The sequence below is a fragment of the Quercus robur genome, chromosome 4 (assembly GCF_932294415.1).
Source record: "Quercus robur chromosome 4, dhQueRobu3.1, whole genome shotgun sequence".
Classification (NCBI taxonomy): Eukaryota; Viridiplantae; Streptophyta; class Magnoliopsida; order Fagales; family Fagaceae; genus Quercus; species Quercus robur.
The window spans coordinates 50,906,743-50,929,219 of record NC_065537.1 but is presented as its reverse complement, the minus strand read 5'-3'; the positions used below and the strand labels follow the sequence as shown (position 1 = coordinate 50,929,219).

Here is a 22,477-nt window from a genome sequence, read left to right as displayed (position 1 = left end):
ATCGGATATATGATATGCTTGCAACTTTCACATGATGATTTTTACCTCTTCTTTTTTTAATTATTTTTTTATATATAAAGAAATTATAATAATATCAATAAAAACAACACATGTAAAACCAATTTCAGCATTTCATCTGTGAAATTTTGCTAGCAGGGGTGAAACAAGCTATAGAAATTACTGTTTCATATATAGTTTATTGAAAAATTTGTCTTTCTTTTTGGCAAATAAGTGTCTGCACAATGGAAGCGCTTACTGACTGGCAACGAGCCCCCTGCTGCTCCGGCATACCACTCTATGACATCTATTGGTTCACGTCATCTATTAATTGGTGGGATTGATGGCAAATCAACCTTTGATAATCTGTGGTGGTTGGTCCCAGAAGGTACTGGTTTGCTTTGAAATACTTAATAAATATTGAGTCATTTAGTTGTTGTTTGATAAATGATACCTTTTTACTTTTCAGATTTTCACTTGGATAATTTCTAAACATCCAAATCGTTAATTTGATTCTTGTATGACAAAATCTTCCTGATGATACATCAGTTTGTCTCAAACATATCTTTTGTTTGGAGCATTTACAGAATGTTGTATGCAATATCATTTCCTCTATAGATTTCTATCATAATGATTAGCTAGAGGGGATTTTGTTGAATTACCAAAAATATGTTATGCAAGTGATTGATTTTTATGAATCTTGATTATGTCTAGTTATTTATTTTTATGTAACACTACTGTTAGCATGCATGATGCATTGGCATGTTGGGTGAGTTGGTACTTCCCTAAGCCATAAGGCTTGGGGGGGTTTTGAGGACCCGGGTTCAAGTGCTCCTGGGGTGGGGAGGGGATGGGGCTATTTAATTAAGTAAATATTTCTAACCAATCTGCTTAACTAAGAATCATATGCAAACTAAAGAAAATATTTCTATAATATAATTAAAATCAAATATAAAAAAATGGTTTTAAGTTACTTGTCAAACTGTAACTTTTTGATAATTTATTTTTAATCAAAGTAGTTTTTTTTCTTTGCTTCTTTATTTAAAAAAAAAATTGATAATAGAGTTTCACTTAAAGCAAAATATGTTAATAATTTTAATATACATATAATGAGTCACATAATGCAAGCATGACGTGTACAATCCAAATTTTATTATTAAAACAAAAAATTAAAGCAGATTATTAAAATAATATAAATTTTGAAACTTACATTAGATTTCTAAAAACAATTGGTAGTTGAATATTATTTTAGTATTTTTTAATTTTTTTGAAACTTTGGCAATAGGCCAAGAGCTTTGCAGCTCAACTGACACCTTCTGGTATTTCCAACGGAAACATCCAGGATTAAAGCACCCCTCCCCCCCTTCCCACATTCATCAACTATTGAATTATTAAAAATAAAAGATAAACTTTGGCAAAAAAATGAAGGAAAAAGAGAGTTATTGTGAATTTTTGGCACTAATAACTATCGACCAATTATTATGCAATTTTACTATTTTCATGTAGTCTACTAGAGGTCTTATAGTTTCACATGAAATGAGGTTTTGTGTTAAGGTATGTATTAGTCACAACTTATACAAATAGCTGTTACTTTTAGTTAATAGAGACAAATTGAGAGGTGTGAATTGTAACAATTTAAAAAAAGTTAAATGTTTTTATTTTTATTTTTATTTTTTTTATAATAAATTTAGGGACTAATTTTTAATCACCAAAAACTATAGGGAAATCTTGTAATTTATTCAAGTCTTTAATAAAGGGTAACCACTTGGCGCAAGGAGATTGTAGTTACTTGCTGCATAGAGAAGATGGACACTTGCCTAACCAGGGCTTGGAGGACCCAACTTTTATTATACAACATATGATAATAGAATTGAAGTTAGGTTTTTCAGTTATGTCAAGCACTGTAATCTTCTTCCTACTCTGTAAGGAATTGCATAATGTTGTATGATTTTACAATATCACACTTTATGATGGGGTTAGGTGCATATTTCCATGGTAACAATTTAACTAGAAGAATTTTTGTCAATGATCTCTACCTCAAATGGCACCCCCTTCTATAAGAATGGTGTGGAGGGCAAGGTTTGTGTTTTCATGTAACACTATTAAATTGAAATTGGGTTTTCAATTAATGATGACTAGGCCCCAAGTCAAACAGATTTTGATTATATTTAAGCCAATGGATCAACTTCTACTTCTGCAGATTCTATGTGGAATAAATTTTTGTCAACTCTGCTTGTTTTGTAGAGGACCCTATTGCAAAGCGGTTCACTGCATCTTCACCCAAAGATATTCCTGAAAATAAGGATGTTACAATAGCAAATAATAATGTCCAATCTGCACTCGAGCTATAACTGCTGTTGCTTTTAATGACACCTAGCAATTTCTATTGAGCTTGTTGACCAAGGAGCTCAAGTAGATTGAATCTTTTTGCCAATTTCATATTGAACTTTTAAACTATGAATTTGCAATAAATGGTAACAAAAAAAAATCGTTTAAGTTGTTGAATTTCAATTTTATGGTAACAAAAAAAAAAAAAAAAAAAAAAAGTATTTGCAACGAAGTAGAGGTATGCATCAGATGCCAATGTCTGTAGTGACCTGTTCCATAACTTATTCAGACGAGAGCACATATAAGGAAATTGGCCTTTTGATAAATGTATTGTTTTGAGAACTCTTGGTCTGGTGCATCTTATGTCATTGATGCATTCTGGTAGCATGGTTCTGGTCATACACAAAGTTTATAAATTTATGGAATTTCTGCATCAACCAAAGTCCAAATGGTAGTTGAAATTTAAATCATGGTATTATTAAAAGTTTAAGCTTTTGTATGGACATTCTTGAAAGTTTTAATATAAATTCCTGTTATGTAAACAAATTTTGAACCAAAATTGAGCTTATACTCATCCTTTTAAGTACAATTTTCCCTTTACATAAACAACGTTTAATCTTTTGGTTCAAAATCGAGCTTGAACCAAAATCAATTTTGTACTCATCCTTTTAAGTTCAATATTCCTTTGATTGTGTTATGATTATTTTTACAGCCCACCCTGTACCTAGTTAAATTTAAAATTTTACTCATGCGAATGATCTTTCCATATGTTGGACAGGGAAGCCAAAGGGAACAATCTGCTGTCTCAGAGTTACGAAGAAGATAAGAAATTTCAGTTTCACTCTTTAGTCCTGGGTTTCCAATTGTAGATGATTTGAAAGATAAAGAATTCCTTGAACTAGCATCAAGTTTGTCTGGAGAAAGAGCGTCTAGTAATTTGCAGGTTTAACAAATTGAATGAAATTTGGTTTACTTTGTTATTCATCTTTTAGCTTTTTTTAACTGTTTTTTTTTTTTTTTGGTGGTAAAACGGCAATTGAAGCACTTCGTGATCACTAGAGGAAGGATATTCCAAGGTCTATACCACTTAAGGAGCTTGGGCCCTTGCTTCGTACTACCAACGTTTGATAGCCAGTCATCAATTGTAAGAAAAAAGTTTTGCGCCATCACTTGTTTATGTTCACTTAAATCATAACAGCTGACATCTCTCAGTGCTCTAGATTATCTTCTAGCTATGCATGTGATAACTTGAAATAGAGTGTTTGTGAGCGCGTGTGCGCGCGCCGCGGGGGGGGGGGGGGGGGGGGGGGGGGTTGGGGGTGTGGGTAATAAATAATAATTTGAGGATAAATATGAGCAAGACTTTTCTCATCCCCTCCTTGAGTGAGGGAAAGTGTCAATTTCACAAAAAAATTAAGATCTAAAATTATGTCATACCCATATTTCTGAAGCAGCCTACTGATATGAACAGGCTAGAATGTGGGGCTGGAATGTGTTCAATGGTGGTGGAGGCGCAAATTTCCCATCATCTTCTATTAGAAATAGAAGCTTATTTTTTACAAAATCACTGCCTCACCACAAAATTGTTACAAAGCCCACTACCACAAACAAATCTTACACACACTCACTGACTTAGACACATATACACACATTCATATACATGGAGCATGCATAACATTTATATGAACTGTACATCCAAAGCCATTTCAAAATCAACCCCAAAATCTCTTTTTCCAAACCCTAAAACACCTAGTACTCCCGTTTACAAACCTAAATCAAAATCACTAAATCCCTAAAGCCAATAGAAAACCCAATCCCTAAATTAACCAATCACAAAACCAAAGACAAAAGGAGATTGTGGCCATAAATGACCGGAGGAAATAAAGAAGAGTATAAGAAAGATAGAGAGGAGAAGGCAGCAATTAGTGGTTGTGGTGGCATCGTTGAGCTCAGCTACCATCTGTGGTGGTGTGGGCTTCATGGAGCTATGGCTAAGCTTGAGAGAGAGATAACCATCGTAGTGGTAGTTCGTGGCGACTATGGCCTACTGGAAATAATCATGATATTTTGAGGGATTTGATCTGAGTTTAGGGTTAAGGAGGGGATGAGAAAAGTTGAGATGAGAGGAGAGAGGGATGAGAGAGATGAGAGGCTTAAATTACTAATGGGGCTTAAATGGTGTTTTGGACCAAGTTGGGTTTAGTGATGAAGTTGGTTAGTTTTGAAATGTTTTGGACCTTCTTGGCATTAGCTCAAACCTCAAGATAAGTTAGTGAAATTTATCCAAAAGTTTATCTTAGTGGTTCAGTACTTCTTATGTAAACAGATATTGTCTCTCTTTTTTCTTTTTTTTTCTTTTTTTTTTTAATGAATGTGAACAGATGTTGACTTGAAACTTTGTTTCCTTTTTATAAATATGTTTTGCTTGTAATGATTAGGCTACATTGGACAAGAAGAGCTTCATATAATACCATAAATTCAAATCGTTTTTACATAGATATAACTCTGTAACATAAATTCAAATTGCACAGGCCAGACCTTAATATACATGATTGTCGTGAGGAGAAGTTATTCAACATTTTCCCTTCTATTGTGAACCACTAAAACTTGGGCGTTGTCTTTTTTTTTTTTTTTTTCCTCTCTCTCTCTCTCTAAAACCTGGATATGTTTATTGTTTATATATTGAAATTTAGCTAAAAATCTTGTAATTTAACTAATACATTTTGGCGTTTTCAATAGAGATGCTTATTGTTCAAGTCCCCCCTCCCTTTTTAATTATTGAATTATAAAAAATAAAAAATAAATAAAATTAAGAAATTTTGGTTAGGTCCCCTCTCCCCTCCAAATAAAATCAACTTCTCTATAAGGAATCACGATATTGCGGGAGGAGGGGGTACCTAAATAGGTGATATAGATATGTGATTAAAAGTGTCTTCATGAGCAATGGTATGATAAAGCCTTAGTTAAATTACTAATTAAGCTTTTGGAATATGGTAAATTTAATAATTTAATCAATATTTCTAACACTCTTACTTACGTGTGGGACGAAACTACCTTTGAATAGGTGAGGACTAACACGTGGGAATTTAAATGAGAGGTAGAGTGGAGGAGATAGAGATCATGATAATTTAAATGAGTCGTAGAGTAGAGGAAACAGAGATCGAACTCAAGATCTCATACTCGGATACCATATTAAATTACCAATTATCCCAAAACTTTTGGGATATTGTAAATTTAATTACTTAACCAATAATTCTAACAACCTTCAAGCTTGAGTTGAGGGCTCTCAAAGATGGGTACTACTTGCCTAGAAATTGAACTTGACTCTCTGACCGCTATTGATATTATTCAAGCAAGCAAGATCATTAGTACTTTTTTGAGACTTATTATAGATGAGTGTATGTGTCTAATAGGAATGTGAATAAAGCAGGCTTAATCATTTCTATAGAGAGGCTAATGGATGCATGGATGTCCTTTCTAATGTTGTGTGTACAAGTGTTAGTAAAATTTCACATTAAATAATGATGAGGGGAATGAGTGGATAATAATAATATAACATAGCTAAGCTCATTCATATTAGGCTTTGGCCTTTTAGGTTAAAGTGTATCTCAATATTTTATATTAACTATTTAAAGAGTCTTCCTAAGGTATTTATCTTATATTGCACACACAAGGCTAATGTTGTGTATTTTGAAAAACAAGTATATAAAATAGAAAAAAAAAAAATTATGCTAAAATATACATGAATTTTTTTGTCAAAAAAAAAAAAAAAAAAAAAACCAAAATTTTATGCTAAAATGTTCATGAATTTTTGGTCCACAACAACGGGCACAAGCAAATCAAAGCCCAAATGGGCCTTTAGGTATCTCAATAAGAATGGTCTTGTTGCCCACTTGGGAGATCACAAGCCTAGAGTGTCCAAGACGTTGAAAAACCCCTATTTAATGTGACAGGCTGCGACATAGAGGGTAACATAGCTGTTTAATAATTTAATTGTCATATGGTCATATGATATTGAAAATTTTCATTATTGTGTTTAAAAAACAAAAATAAAGCCAATCAACTAAACAAGATAGATTTAACATTAACAAGACTTAACTACCTAAACCTTCCGTCCAAATTTGTGTTCTTGTTTTGATTTGTTTCTGATGTTATTGTGTGGATGGTAAATTGCTTTTTAATTGATTGTAATGTGATATGAGGTTTTTTTATTTTTTATTTTTTTATAATTTAATTGCCAGAGGTTATTAACACATAAACTAGCACATCATTTTGTTAAAAACTTGTAATAGAAGGAGATGGTATCCCTGGTAGTAGTCTTTGAAAACACTAATTCATTCTTATGATCCAATATGAACAATGACAGTCAGGAGTCCATCAGGAAAGGTAGATCAAATATGTCATTGTTCCAAAATTATTGCTAACAATGTTAATAACTATTCATGCATAACAAAAATTCATATATTACAACTCACAATTAAAACTATTAACCACAACAAAACATGTAAACTTTAGGTTCAACATATGGCCTTTCAACAGGTCCAAAAGACTAAATCATTACCCAATATTGTGTTAAATCACGGCTTACAGTAGAACAAGGTAAAGACTTTGAAATACATAGATTTTCCAAGTCAAACACGTAAAGAAGTCTTTGGTAGTTCATCGTAAAGTAGATTGAGTTTGTTTTAATTCCCAACTCTGTTGCCAAAGAATACATGCAACCAGTGTTATTATGCTGGCATAAGAAAATAGTTCGATCTCCTATACTTTTCACTTTAACCCACCTCTTCTCTTCAAAATCCATTCGGAAGACAAAGAATCCATAGACCTCTTCCATGCGAAATCCAAAAAACATCATGTGAACTAGAAAGAGTTCACCACAAGATTCAACGATAAAAGCATCAAATTTTGGAAGGTCCAATGGTGATGGCCAAGGAAGTTCCTCCATTATAATTCGTGTAAACTGGACTGTTCGACCCACAAATTCAGCTGTATACAGAGTATATTCTAATGTCAAACAATAGATTGTTTTTCCAACCATTGCAAAGTTCCATAGTTGAACATCTTCAGCAAATATACCAACTTGTTCGTTAAATACAAGGTCACCCTTCTGGCAAACCAAAAGAGAGCTTTCCAATCTATTGAAGAACAAGATATGACATTCAGGATCACTTGGAGACGATGATAGAATGCAGCCTTTGTAAGCAATGGATTCCAATCGTGGGAGCGGAGCCTTTTCTAAAGAGATGGGATTCCAAAGATAGCAATCCATTGAATCACGATCAACCAAAACCAACCATCCATGAGAACAAGCGTATATTAGTTTGTTGCACATCTCAGGAATATTTTTTGTCTGATAATGATTTTTTGATACGTCAAAGAAAGTTTGCCTTTGTCCTTGCTTACCATCAAGGATTACAAGCCAAGGATACAATCGAGAGGCAGTGAAAGGATAGGAATGCGTATTTTGTTTCTCTACTTTTGCTACTTCCATTTTGTTTGCGCTGTCACCAATTAAAATCACAATTAGTATATGTAATAAAAAATAAAATAAACCACATTAATTTAGTTCATGGGATACAAAATATAAACCAACTAAGCTACTACGGTCTACAAAGCACAACACTAAAGTTTGGTGTCTCGTAGTTTCTAATAATTTATTTGTTAAATGTGAGACAAATAGATAAAATTTAAAATGAGACAAAAAAAAAAAAAAAAAACAAAATAACTAGGACTTTGGCCACCAATGTCGATCAAACCCAAAAATCAGAAGAGTAAGGATCCCAAATAGTTGCAAATATGAAAAAGGAATATGTTAAAGTTAAAGGAGAAAAAGATATTGTAAAGAGTGGAAGCAATAAAAAGAGAAATAACACAAAAAATACGTAAGGCCCAATAACCTTGGACGGTGTAAAACCCTGGACGGTTTAAAACCCTAAATGGTTATATTGTTTATATAATGAAGTACATAAAGCACGTAAAAACGTAACCGTATTTAAATGGAACAAAGGTTTATCAAAACACCGATTATGGAGGCAGAAAGTATTGGAAAGTAAGATTTGTTCTTGCAAGAACACAAAATCAGTGCACTAGTTATCAATCTAAGGCATGATTAGAATCAGATATCATAAATCAAATTCAATATATATATATATTTTGGAACCAATATAAGCAAAAAGAGATGATAAGTGTTAAAGAACATAAATTCATGAGAGTTCAAAGCAAATACAAAAATAGATCAAAACCTGGATCCGAGGGAAGTCCTTGAATGAGGAAGAGCAAACTCAGGCAGATGCACTACTACTTGAGAGACAGAATATTTGATTGGCGTTTGCCTTTTGAGGGTTTTCTCTTATTTGGTGGTGGAATAGTTTTAAATTGAAGAAACTTTGTATATATAATAAACTTTGTATTCCTAGTCCAAGTGCAATTCGTATTACTATTATTCAAAGGAAAGCCACCGCCTGTTCTAAGTGCATTAGGAGTCTGAACAGAGAACTAATAAGTTTAAGTGCATTACTAGGAATCTTATTATTATTCCTTGTCCTTGTAGGACAAGGAAAGCCACCACCTGAATAGAACTAAGTTCCAAGTGCATTAAGAGTCTAAATAAATACTTATAAAAGCCGAATAGTGCATTAGAAGTCTTAGGTTGACGACAGAAACAATTCCTTTAATAAGGAAAAGCAATCGATTTTTGGTGGTGACGATGATTCTGAGCCAAGAAGCTTGAAAGCAATAAAGGTATCATTGACTTTACTTTTTTTTTTTTTTTTTTTTTTTTTCTTTTAACGAAATCAAGGTATCATGTACAACTTTTACTATCCAGTTTCTATTGAAATTTCAATTCGCAATATTGAAGTAAAGCTTTTGTATTTTGAGAATTCTAATTGATGTACCTCACTCTAGGGCCACACTTTTAATAGGACTTGTTTTTAAATTTGCCTTTGCCTTTTTTTTTTTTTTTTTTTTTTTTTTGTCAAAATATTTTGTGTTCAAATTATTTTTATTTGAGAAACTCTTTACTTTGTGATGGTATATGAATTCGTTTTGTATAATTGTACTTTCAATTGAGAAACCTTTACAAGGGTGATATTGTTTCTCTTTCCAATATATAGCCTTTACGTAAAGAAGGAAGAAATCGGCGGGAGTGGAACTACACATGGCCAAACAAATTGTTAGAAATTCTACCGAAGATCAAGAAAATCAAGAAAATAAAAAGGCATTACATAGATCCTGGTCTCATCTTCCACCTGAGCTTCTATGTTTAGTTTCCTCATATCTTTTAGCTGGGGACTTTACAACCTTTCGTGTTATATGCAAATCATGGCGATCAAGCACTTCTCTTCCTCGACCAGCGGTCTCAACCTTAACTGATTCTCCATGGTCTCTATCTCCATGTTTAATGTCCGTTGGCTTGCATAAATGCACATTCTTTCACCCTGCATACCAAAAGCATGATGCATGTGAGATCGACATTCCAGAATTATTGGATGCACGTATTCGCTTCTCAAAGTATGGTTGGTTGCTCTTGACTGGATATGGTGATGACAATTTTAGTGTCTTTTTCTTCAATCCTTTCACAAAGGAAAAAGTAGAACTCCCTAAATGCACAAATAGAGAATCATTCGTTACCATGAGTTTTTCTTCTCCGCCTACTTCTTCTGACTGTTTTGTTATTGGAATTTGTGGGTGGGATGATTTTGGGTTCATTAAACGTGGAGAAAAACGTTGGACTTCCCATACAATTATTAAAAGGCCAGAATTTACGCCATCAACATAACATATTGCAATCCAATCTTACACAAAGGATTGTGCTATTGTTTGGGTGAGAATGGAGGATTAGGAGTATTTGATCCAAACGACAACCCAAGTAATTGGATTATTTATCATAATGATAAAATTCCCCTTATTCAAGAAAAGCTTGATTCAGTTCATCGAAGTTACTTGGTGGAAAGTGATGAAGGGAAGCTTTTAGCAATATTCATGGTTGAGGAGGGTGACACTAAGACACCAATTCATGTTTTTGAACTACCTAAGTTACAAGTAAATAAAACCATGATGAAACCTTGCAAGATTGTCTGTCGTATTGTGAGAAGTTTGGGAAATAGAATCCTATATATTAGTCTTGGAGGGTCTTTCTTAGAACCTGTTGTGCCAAGAGGATTGGGTAACTAGATTTACTTGCCAATTTTCAAAGACAAGAAAAACATTTTCTACTCTCTCAGTACTGGCAAGTATCATTTCATATTCGATGATTATTCTACCAAGAATATTCATAGATTACAAGAACCGATGAATTGTTGTTGGATTCAGGGCAGGCCAAAACTGACTTTAAACAAAAACTTTGAATGGTGATTAAGAAAATTCCTCTCTCTCTCGCTAGAGATTTATAATTGATTATAGAGAATTAATAGACTGAGATGTACTAGTACCTACAAGAAAAAAGGTCTATTATAATGGAAAAAATCGTTGCAATAACTACAAAGTGGTTGCAATAAGGTATTATTGCAACAACGAAAAAGTTGTTGCAGGCCGTTGTAATAAACTCCGAGGCAATAGGTTTATACAACAAAAAAATCTCGATGCAATAAATCTTAAATATTGCAACAAACAAGTTGATGCAATAACTTCTTTATTACAACAAATAACTTTGTGGCAATAGCTTATTGCTTCAAAGGTTTTGTGAAAAATGTCATAACTTATTACAACAAACAACCTTGTTGCAATAGGTTGATTTTTTTTTTTTTTAAATAATTTGTCTATTACCCTATCTTGCAATATAGGCATTATAATATAGTATAAAACATTATATTTAAGAACTAAAATTTAAAGATACAAATTAAATAAATGCAAAAGTCAAAGTACTCCATCAAATTGATATGTCCAAGAACACAAATATACACATAACTCGTTTAGTTAATTACGATCAAACACATAGTTTCAAAAGTAAATATACACAAATATATACGCAACATGTAAGAAAAGTTCCCTTCAAAAAGTGATATACATGCATGCTTCACAACCACTTCATTGGCCTCCACCCTATACAATTGAAAAAAAAAAAAAAATGTATAAATTGAGGACCAGATTTATAACACTATTCCTGGTAATTTCTAAGCATAGAAATTATTACAAAAATTCCATTTAAAACCATGACATGAGCTCCAGAAAATACCTAAAGATACCAACAATGAGACAAATGTAAACACAAGAGTGATCATATACAACAACAACAACAACAAGCCTTTAATCCAATTTGAACAAGTAAAACAATTCAGTCCTTCCAACTTGAATATATTAATCCCACATGCTTGCACAGAAAAAAGTTGCCAAATAGTCAGATAATCAATTCAGCAAAACAGTATTTTTAACTCAATCAAAACATTCAAACCTGAACAGATTGATCCCACATGCTTGCACAAAAATAAGTTGCCAAAAAGTTAGACAATCAACTCACCAAAACAGAATTTTTACTCAATCAAAAGAAACTATATGAAACTACATAACCATATATATATATATATATATATATTGTCAACAACCACCATCAACAAAATGACCTACTTCCACAACCCACCACCAACAAAACAACCCACCAAAAATTTATATAAGATAGGTGTACCTGAGATTGGTTAGCTAGTATTGCCAGAAATTCCTCACGCATAGTCTGTCGGAGTCTTTGATAATGGCTTTGGTGCTTCTCTTGTTTCCCTTGTGTTATCAAATGCTTCTTTATTCCTACGCCATTTATGATTAGCTTCTAAAAATCTGCGATGACCCATATAACAATGCTTTTGTCCATGCTTAAGTCTTAATGACACCGTATCCTTATGACAACATGGACATGCTAGCCCTCCTTTGGTGCTCCATCTAGACATTACTGCATATGCAGGGAAGTCATTGATTGTCCATAAAATTGCTGCATGCAAACGAAAATTCTGCTCCAATGAGACATCATATGTCTCGACACCATTTTCCCACAATTGATTTAATTCATCAATTAATGGTTGTAGATAAATGTCAATGTTATTTCCAGGTGATGTAGGACCAGGTATAATCATGGACATTATCCAAAAAGGCTGCTTCAAGCACATCCATGGTGGTAAGTTATATGGAATTAACATAACAGGCCATGTACTATGGCTTGAACTCATAACCCCATAGGGGTTGAACCCATCACTTGCAAGGCCAAGTCGAACATTACGAGAGTCTAATGCGAACCAAGAGTGAACCTCATCTAGTTGTTTCCATGCGATGGAGTCAGCTGGATGCCTTAACACACCGTCATCTACTCTACCCTCTTTATGCCATCTCATTTCAGAAGCTATATTTTTTGTCAAAAACAATCTTTGTAGCCTAGGGGTCAATGGAAAATAACGTAGAATCTTTTGAGGAACCTTTTTGTGGTTCTTTTTCTTCCCAATGATATTACCATTACTCTCATTCGATTTCCATCTAGACTTCTTGCATCTTGGACATTTTTCCAAATCAGCATACTCATTTCGATACAACACACAGTCATCAATGCAAGCGTCAATCTTTTCATAGTCAAGTCCTAAATCCCAAATCCTTTTTTTTTGCATTGTAAAATGACTCAGGAACCAAATTGCCATCAGGATATGAAAACCTTAAAAATTCAAGTAATCCCTCAACTAATTTGTTACTCCACCCATATAGACACTTCATTTGAAACAACCTCATAACAAATGATAACTTTGTTAAATTTTTACAACCAGGGTACAACTTTTGTCCCACATCCTGTAACAATAGTAAGAATTTCTTAGCATTATCATTTGGTTCCTCACTATCCCGCATATGCAAATCATCATCTCCACCAATTGTAGTACTAGCCAAGTTCTCAGCTCTCATCATATTATTGATCATCTCATATGCCCTAGCATCATCACTTCTTTCCTGATTGCTTTCATTATCTATGCCCCCACTATTTTCATTAGATGGTTCATCATACCACTCTTCACCGTGATGGATCCATATCTTGTAGTTTTGATCCATTCCAAATTTACACAAATCCAGTGCTACCTCATTACGTGTCTTAGGAACCACATTAACACATTTACGACATGGACATCGAATTGTATTTGCCTCTGCTACTTCGGCAAAAGCCATATCTAGAAATGCTTTCATACCATTTTGCCATTCTTGTGACCCCCTATCTTTAATAAACATCCAAGCCTTATCTATTGACATCTTCACTGTAAATAAACACAAAACACATAAATTCTAGACTTTAGGTTCCTAAATTGTCTAGTACTTGGATAATTATAAAATGAATTATATGGTTCTATTTTGTTTCACATCAAACAAAAAAAATCACAATTTTTAGCTGCTAAGATGGAAGCCACATACAACAAAAAATGGCATGTTCAAGTTAGAAAAGGGAAGGGAAAGAAGGGGATGGTTAATTAAATACAACCAAAAGGGCAAAATCAAATTCAACTATACCATTTGAACATAAGAATCCCCATCTAATCTGTTTCTTTAGTCATTTTCCACATGCATGAACCAAAAAATATGTTAATTAAGCTCATAAGCAAACAGAATATACATTTTCAAATTCCTCCATGCTGGGTAGTAAGCATGCGACAAAGTTTAACTTAACACACATATATATACACTGATATATCTTCTTTTAAGTAAAAGCTATATCTGTTTGACAAAAAGCAGGTCAAATGAGAGTGTGACAATCACTTTCACTTTCTCTCTGTACCTCTGAACTATCTCTGAGCACCTCAATACAATGCCCATTGGATTATGGTTTGAAAAAAATGGTTATCTTCACAAGGTATCAATAGAGCGGCGGTGTTATTTGTGGACTAGTCTAGAAGCATGGAGCCAAGGGCCCCCTGGCCGCAATGCCCTTTTTTTCTTCTCAATTGTAACATTTGTTTTATTTTATTTTAATTTTATAATTATTTTATATCTTTTTTTACTTACATTTTGTTAGCATTAAATAAATACTAGTTTTATTTTTAATAGTATATCAAGTCTAATACTAGCAATAAACTAAAGTGAACTAGTGCAATTCTCCACCATATACGACACTTTCAATAAATTAAACAAAAAGAAAGAATATATATATAGAAAATAGAACAACCAAAAAGGCAAAAACATCAACATCCAAGAGTCTAGCATTCAAGAAAAAACTAACCTTGATCGTGTTAGTCCACTTGCTTAACTACTTGCTTTTGAGGACAAGCTTCTATCTTCCCTTGCCTACCTTGTTCTGATCTGGTGAGGATGCAAAAGCCTTGGAATTATTAATATATAAAATGCTAGGATGCCATTAAAGTAAACAAAAAAAGCAGTGACCATTGATATCCTGATTGACTGCCTAAGGACCATGTACATTACACTAACAAGATTTGGTCTAATATAGCTCAGCATGCATCAGTGGGAAACATAAATTTTAAAGGGGTTCATCAGCCAGAAACAGCTCACCTTTCTTTGTTCCTGATGAAGTGATAGCCTACAATAATAAATTCCATGAAACATTAGAAACATGATAACTTCATAATATTGAAGCCAGAATGCTCAAACTAATAGGACATGCAAATATCATGATAACCCAGATTAAGAGGACCATTCCCGCAATAATACATTATCATTTGATTTGGTGGAATGTTGGAAGGAGAGGTTTGCTACACCTCTTAACAGTGATATTTGGTATGCAATACCAATGTGCATTATGTGGACTATTTGGAGAGGGTAAAACCGATCTTAGGAAAATTCTTTTACGGTCCTTTTTTAAATGGATGTCTGATTTAACAGACCTTTCTAGCTCTAAATTGTGACAAGTTTATTGGTTGTTGCACTTTTTCTTGACATTGATGCCATTTAAGTTAACATCTTGCGAACTAGTTAGTGATTTTCTTTTTCAATAAAGTTTATTAATTTATCAAATGCCCCAAAAATCATCTTAAATATATGTGAGTAAAGGCAAAGAAAATCGTACAGCTACATGCTTAAAAACCCACTTAAATGTTTTCAAAAAAAAAAAAAAAACCCACTTAAACAACCAAAATTCAAATTTAAAATAAAAACAAAGTTCACTAACCCCCTATAGTGCACTTGGATTCAACAAAACAACTACATAACTCCAAAAACATGAAGAGAAAAAAAAAATCATTTCTCACTCACTAACACATTATAAAGCATAGGTCTTTGGACTGAGCACTCTACTAATCCATACATTCATCAATAAAATCTTCGAAGACTGGATTCTAAAGCAACAAAACATATATCTCTACAAGTATATTAATTTGAATATAACCTATCCAGGGGCGGCCCAACATAATTTGGGGCCTAAGGCAAAAAATTTATACGAGGCCTTTAATATGTAAATATTAATTAAACAAAATTATTTAATATTAATCAAATTAAGGTTAATTTGATACATTAAATACATAAATAATACCAATTAGACTAATGTTAATTTCATATAGAGAATTGAATATCATAGTTGAATTATAAATATTAATAAAAAGAAATAAAAATATATTATGATTGAAAAAGATACTTTATTTTGGATATAAGACAATGCATAGTTAAATAAAGTTGTAATCTAATTTTTAATTTTATATTTTGATTTTAAGAGAGAGAGATATAGATATTATTTGGTTTATGGTTTTGTAGGATATTAATTTACAAAAATCAAAGTCTCAAACTCTTAGGGGAGATTAATCTATAATTGATGATTTAACACATTTGCAACATCTTTTTGAAATATTTTAGGGTTTCAGTTAAGTTAAGGTTCTATTGATCTCGTACTTTGAGAGTCTTAATAGAAATGAAAAAGAAAAATGCGCTAATTAAAAGCACTATAAAATGTTCAAAATATAATGTGATATTGTCTCTCATTGATAAACTTCATCAATTTAACTAATAAATGTTTATATCACGTTTTTTGTTATTAATAACATGGCAATTTGTAAGCCAATAGTAAAATTTGTATATCACTAATAAAAAAAATGTACAACATTTAGAAAATATATATGATTGTATAAAAATTTGGGCCTTTAACTATGAAAAGTGGGGCCTTTTTATTCTAAGGAAAATTTTTTTTTTTGGTGGGGCCTTAGGCCTAGGCCTTGAGCCGGCCCTGAACCTATCAATACACATAAACCACACACAATTACAGCCCCAATTATATAGTTAAAAAAATAAATAAATAAAGTTCACTATATCCCTACAATGCAGTTTGATTCTACAGTACAACTATATAACTCCAAAAACATGAACAATATCTTTTCCCACTCACTAACAGTGTAAAGAATAGATCTTTGCACAGAGCATTCTATAAATTCAAACTACACATATAATTTGAATTTAAAAAAAAAAAAATCACAAGTTTAACCTTACATTCACCAATAAACCTTCAAAAATTAGATTCCAATATAACAACACCTATATTCTTGTATCAGGCTACTTGATTCTACTTCACTGCTCAAAATCCAAAGTAAAATTTCTTCTTTTTTTTTTTTCCTAAGTCTTCTCTAGAAACAAATTAATAAAAATTAAATTTAAAGAGAAGCAAAAGATTATACCTGCAAATCAAAGAAATTTCTCAAGCCAACCGGAATGAGAGATTGAAATTCCTCAAAGAAAACCCAGTAAAAGAGATTGAACTCCTTTGCTGCTCCTCAAATCACAATCTTCAATAATCTCTCATCTTTGCCTCCAAATCTCACTTTTTTTTTTCTTTTTTTTGCCTCTCTCAAAAAATTTTTTTTTTTTTTTTGGGACAGTTTCTGGTTGTTTGCGTGAGAGAAACCAAATTCAAGCCAGTAGAGATAAACTTCAAAATTGAGATACGGTATCATGGATGGAGACAAACACGGAACTGAGAGGATATGGGGAAAACGGAATAGATGAGAAAAAACTGGGAAAATAATTCACCTTTCCCGCTCCCCTATTTTTTCTCTCAAATAAAACTTTCCCGCTACCCAATATCTTGTCCCGCGAAATAATGCAACAATATCCGGCTCAACACTATTGCACTGCCTTGTTTTACTCTCTAACTACTAATTAAAGGCTTGCTTTACTATTACTCACTTGTGCTTTGTGTAAAAAAATTCTTAAATATTATGGGAACCTTTTTTGTATATAACCCATTTTTTAATTGGCACAAACCAATATCCGCCCACTCCACTTGTATTTTTTTTCCTTTTAAATTCACAAATGGTTGAATGGGCATAAAAAAGAAAATATTGGATTGTCAATTATGCTTAGAATTTAATATTTTTTATTTGCATTATGGAAGTTATGACATAAGAAATGTATTTGAAAGATAATTCTTTATATTTATTTGGATTATTTTAGGTAATTTTGCAATTTTTACTAATTTAATATATTTATTTATCACATCAACAAGTGTGAAATGTTTTGTCAAATTTTGTGTCTACCCTAATCACCAAAAAAAATGGTTTTTATATCCAGCGCATAGGATTCACAATGGGCTACAAAACGGACCAAAAATTTATTTATCTTTTAAATAATTATTATATTAATTATAACGTTGTCACAGATCGACCTCAGTTGAACCTTGGTTCGACCTTAAAAACTTTGAACCTTTCTCTTTTCAAGTTGTTTGAACGATCCGGGTCTAAAAATCATACTTACCACATCAACAAGTGTGAAATGTTTTGTCAAATTTTGTGTCTACCCTAATCACCAAAAAAACGGTTTGTATATCCTACACATAGGATTCAAAATGAGAGCTACAGCTTGGGCCGATAGGTCCCAAGCCTTCGCTCCATGGACTAAGCCTAAAAATATTTGCCATTAAAAACCATGCAACATCATTTCAAGTCGGGTTGTCATCCGGATCAAACACAACTAAACTTCACATAGCCTAACAGTTTATGTAATATTTAATTTTTTTTTTAACGTCATATTTAGAGAGTGAGAGATAGAGAGAAATATGATAAGATAGTGTTTAATTGATGGGGTGTGGCCATGAGTCGTCAAACATGAGTTTCGGCCATTGGATTAGACCATGAGATAGAGAAAGTTCACATCATCGATTTTCGGACATGGGTTTATGGGGAAGAATGATTTTCGACATGGATTTATAGGGAATATAGGTTTTTGGCTTGGGTCTATGGGGAAAATGGGCTTTTGGCCATGGGTTTTAGGGAAGAAGAACATGAAAAAAGTATGGAGATTTTGGGTGTGGCATGTTGTGGGTCTTTGGAGATTTCGGGGTATGGCTTGCTAGACTTTGAAATTTGATGATTTTGCTTGTGTTTGAGAAAATATGGGCTTTGGGATTTAATATTTTATATTTAAGCTAAATTTGTTGGGTTTTTTGTGTTTGTTTTCGAAGAAAATTTATAGGTTTATGGGTTCATTAGAGATTGGTTTGTTTATTGGGTTTATGGGTTTGAAAGGGTGTCCACGGGTCAGTCTGGGTCTGGTTTGTGCCCAACCCGTGACCAACCTAACAGAATCGAGTGAAGGAAGTTCAAACCTGTTGCCAACCGGAGAGGGAGTCAGATTAGAGCGGTCGGATTTGTGCCAGAAAGTGGTCAGTTCGGTACAAACCGTCCACGGTGGAAAAATCCAGCCAAAATAGTTTATTTTAGACAAAATTTTGCGAAATCTGATGGAGATCTCACCAGATCTAGTGAGATCTCGCTAAATCCGATGAGATTTCCACTAAATCTAGTTAAGATCTCACTAGATTCAGTGAGATATCCCTGAATCTGGCATAAATCTCATCGGATCTAAAGTACTTTGACCAAAAACTTGCCAAAAAAAGCTTGAATTGCCGGATTTTGGTAAGGTTCCAATCAGGTTGGTTAAGGCGAGTTTTAGAGGAGAAAACCCGTCAACCAAGTTGATTTATTGGATCTATAACCTGCCATCGATCGTTGGAGCCGATTTTTGGGATCTATAACCCACCGCCGACCGTCAGAGCTCTCGGGTCAGTTGGACGTGTCTTGATTTGGGGAAGAACATGTTCTTGTGTTCTTCCCAAAAAAAAAAAAAAAAAAAAAAAAAAAAAAAAAAAAAAAAAAAAAAAAAGGAAAGCAACAAAAAAATATTTTATTATTTAATTTAATTAGATTGAAGGTTTGCTACGTAGACAATTTCCATTATTGAGATGATAGTGGTGACCAAAATGGTAATGATTTTTGATTTTGAGGAACCAACATAGGCGCTCCAAAAAAGTAGAGACCAAAATGAAAATTGGCTCAAAATATAGGGATCAAAAGTATATTTTTGCTTTAAATATATAAAAACCCTCAATTTCAGCTTTTGCCTTAAACCCCTAAATGCATCAAGCCATTCTTGACCTCTATTACAACAACTTCATTTGATGTGAAACAAGGTTTTACCTATTACAACAATATTTTGATGTGAAATAAGTGGTTACTTATTGCAACAACATTATTTTGATGTGAAATAAGGTTTAACTATTACAACAACACATTTAGATGTGACAAGGTAATTCTTGCAACAATCTTAAATTGATGTAATACATTTAAGTTACTATTACAACAAAAAGTATATTTTTCATCTATTACAACAATATATTTTGATGTGAAATAAGTGGTTACTTATTGCATCAATATATTTCAAAATAAAATAAGGTTTAGTTATTACAACAACACATTTAGATGTAACACGGTAATTTTTGCAACAATCTTAATTGATGTAATAAATTTAAGTTACTATTACAACAAAAAAACAACTCACAGATGCAATAGTATTTATATTACTCTAATTATTTTTGTTGTTGTAATATTACTCACAGCTGCTTCTCTTTTTTACTTTCTTGTTGCTTTAACCCAAGGTCTTTTAGTTACCGAAATGATTTCTCTTATTTGGAGTTCTGGACAAAATCTAAAGTGGTTACTGTTAAGGTGTTGACTTTTGATTTTATCAATATATTCTTAAAGTGATATTTCTTGCCGGGATAAAAATGTGTTTTGCATTGACTGTGTACAGATTATTAGACTTTACAGAAAATTCATCACCCAAAAAAAAAAAAAAAAAACTCTTGAATTTATGAAAATTTTCTTTAAATGTGGACCAACAAATGACAACATTTGATCATTAGTTATGCCATTTGAAATTTACAAACTTTGTAAAATACTGAGCCAATGATCTCCCAACATTTTTTTCCTTCTTTTTATGTACTTTGAAAAGTTGAACAACTTATCCAAAACGATAAGATTTAAATAAAATTTACCTCAAACTTATCCAAATTAAAAGAAAAATATTATTAGATTTGATTTGGTTGGGATAGTGATAACAAATATCACCATCTTGTTCTTAACTAGGATAATTAGGTGAAAGAATACTATTTTTCTTTTTCTTTTCTTTTTTCTAGAAAAAATGTTGATGTGAAAGAAAAAAATTCCCGTAATTGATATGAGTTTGTAATATAACACAGTAATTATCAAACCATTTTCTAAAATTTTTGTATGGATAAATTTCAAGTAAGCTTCATTTAAAGCTAATAGTTTTGAATATGCTTCATTAAATCACATAATTTTAATTAGTTTCATTTAAAATTTATAGTTTTAGATAAATTTCTTTTACATTTGCTAGTGTTATTTGTTCAGGAAAAGTGATGGAATGTTTAAATCATTGCCTTTTGAAAACTTTTATTAACTAAAATTTCCAGCATTGCCAGCTCATTGCACTATTTAAACAGAATTTAGCAAAACCATAGACATTGTCCATGCATTGCACGGACAACTTACTAGTCATCAATATATATATATAAAAGCAGAAACCTTATGCGGGAGAACATAAAGTCCTTCGATGTGGCGTTCTAATATTGCATTAAGTCTCTTTAGCCTTTTCTCATTAACTTTTTTTACTGTTTTCCAAAATATCACGTTAACTTATTTTTATTGTTATCTCATTAATCACTCATTAATTGCCTGAATTTATACCACACATTTTCTTCTTCTTTTTTTCATGTCTTTTAGCATACCCACCATTTTAATATTAAAAACAAAAGAAGAAAAATAATAATTGAGAACTAATAATAATAATTAACTAGATAAGGTCTTGAGGAGAGATAGAGAGATACGAAAATATTGTGAAGAATATTTGAAGACAAATAGTGATAATTAACCAAATAAAGACCTAAGGAGAGATAGAGAGACACGAAAATGTTGTGGAATGTTAAATAAAATGCATTGTTTCACTATTATCAAAATAAAATACTTGAGATTGACAAAACATTTGTAAGAGAGAGAGAGAGAGAGAGAGAGGTGAATTTGAGGGATTGCAACCTCCGTCATATTGGTCTCCCACCACCATTAAACCACTGAAACCCCTACGAATAAATTTTTTTCACGATATTTTTAAATCATCTATAAGACTCATGCATATACACTTTCCCACACCATGTCTTAATATTATACTATCAATAAGTGGAAGGAGGTGAGAAAGTTAGGCATACTTTCAAATCTATGAACATAACACGGATTAGTTGATTTTAATTTCATAGTCCTGTTACTCTTTTGCATTTATGTTTGGTTTCATTATTATTATTATTTTTTTAAATCTTCCCTTGAGAATGCTACAAATATGCAGTGAAACTACTAAACTAATTTTTAATATCTCAAAATGTATACGTTCTTTACTCTTGTTTAGTTTACTTTTTCATTGTAATATATGTACAACATTTTCTAAAACCATCTTACATAAAATATCACAAAATTATTTATATATCACATGAGCAACTTACTAGTCAATATATATAAGTAAAGACCTCATGCGAGAGTACATGAGGTCCTGCCAAATGGCGCTCTAATTTTGCATCTAGCATTTTTTTTTTTTTTTTTTACTTCTTTTCATTAATTATTTTTTATTGTTACCCAAAAGTTTACATTAACTTATACTTTACTGTTATCTCATTAATCTCCCATTGATTGTCTCAGCTTATACCATACATTTCTCTCTTCTTTGTGTCTTTTAACATACCCACCACCATTTTAGTATTAAAAACATAAGGAAAAAAATTAAAGACTAATAATAATAACTAACTAGATAAGGCACCAGAGAGAGATATAAAAATACAAAAATGTTGTGGACTATTAAATGAAACGCACTATTTCACTATTACCAAAATAAAAGACCTGAGCTTGACAAAGAATTTGTAAGA

At 32.2% G+C, this 22,477-nt stretch overlaps 3 protein-coding genes across 5 annotated transcripts; 1 reads left to right on the top strand and 2 right to left on the bottom strand.

The window, feature by feature from the left end:
• Window positions 1-6,874: 6,874 nt before the first annotated feature.
• LOC126722127 (uncharacterized) lies at window positions 6,875-7,819 on the bottom strand. Its single transcript, XM_050425282.1, has one exon. It carries the CDS (start codon window positions 7,817-7,819, stop codon window positions 6,875-6,877), a length of 945 nt encoding a protein of 314 aa, XP_050281239.1.
• Window positions 7,820-9,457: 1,638 nt separating this feature from the next.
• On the top strand, window positions 9,458-10,609 carry LOC126722880 (F-box protein At4g12382-like). Its single transcript, XM_050426021.1, has one exon. It carries the CDS (start codon window positions 9,488-9,490, stop codon window positions 10,106-10,108), a length of 621 nt encoding a protein of 206 aa, XP_050281978.1. The 5' UTR covers window positions 9,458-9,487; the 3' UTR covers window positions 10,109-10,609.
• Window positions 10,610-11,172: 563 nt separating this feature from the next.
• On the bottom strand, window positions 11,173-17,373 carry LOC126722879 (uncharacterized). 3 transcript variants are annotated; one of them, XM_050426019.1, is made up of 5 exons: window positions 16,893-17,373; window positions 14,788-14,815; window positions 14,498-14,577; window positions 11,951-13,541; window positions 11,173-11,370 (listed from the first exon to the last, which is right to left on the bottom strand). In XM_050426019.1, the coding sequence occupies exon 4, from the start codon at window positions 12,939-12,941 to the stop codon at window positions 11,985-11,987; it is 957 nt and encodes a 318-aa protein (XP_050281976.1). In that variant the 5' UTR covers window positions 12,942-13,541; window positions 14,498-14,577; window positions 14,788-14,815; window positions 16,893-17,373; the 3' UTR covers window positions 11,173-11,370; window positions 11,951-11,984. The 3 variants fall into 3 exon arrangements, 2 of the variants coding, with proteins under 2 accessions (XP_050281976.1, XP_050281977.1); XR_007654057.1 differs by lacking the exon at window positions 11,951-13,541 and having other exon boundaries at window positions 16,893-17,366; XM_050426020.1 differs by lacking the exon at window positions 14,788-14,815.
• Between the last annotated feature and the right edge of the window lie 5,104 nt (window positions 17,374-22,477).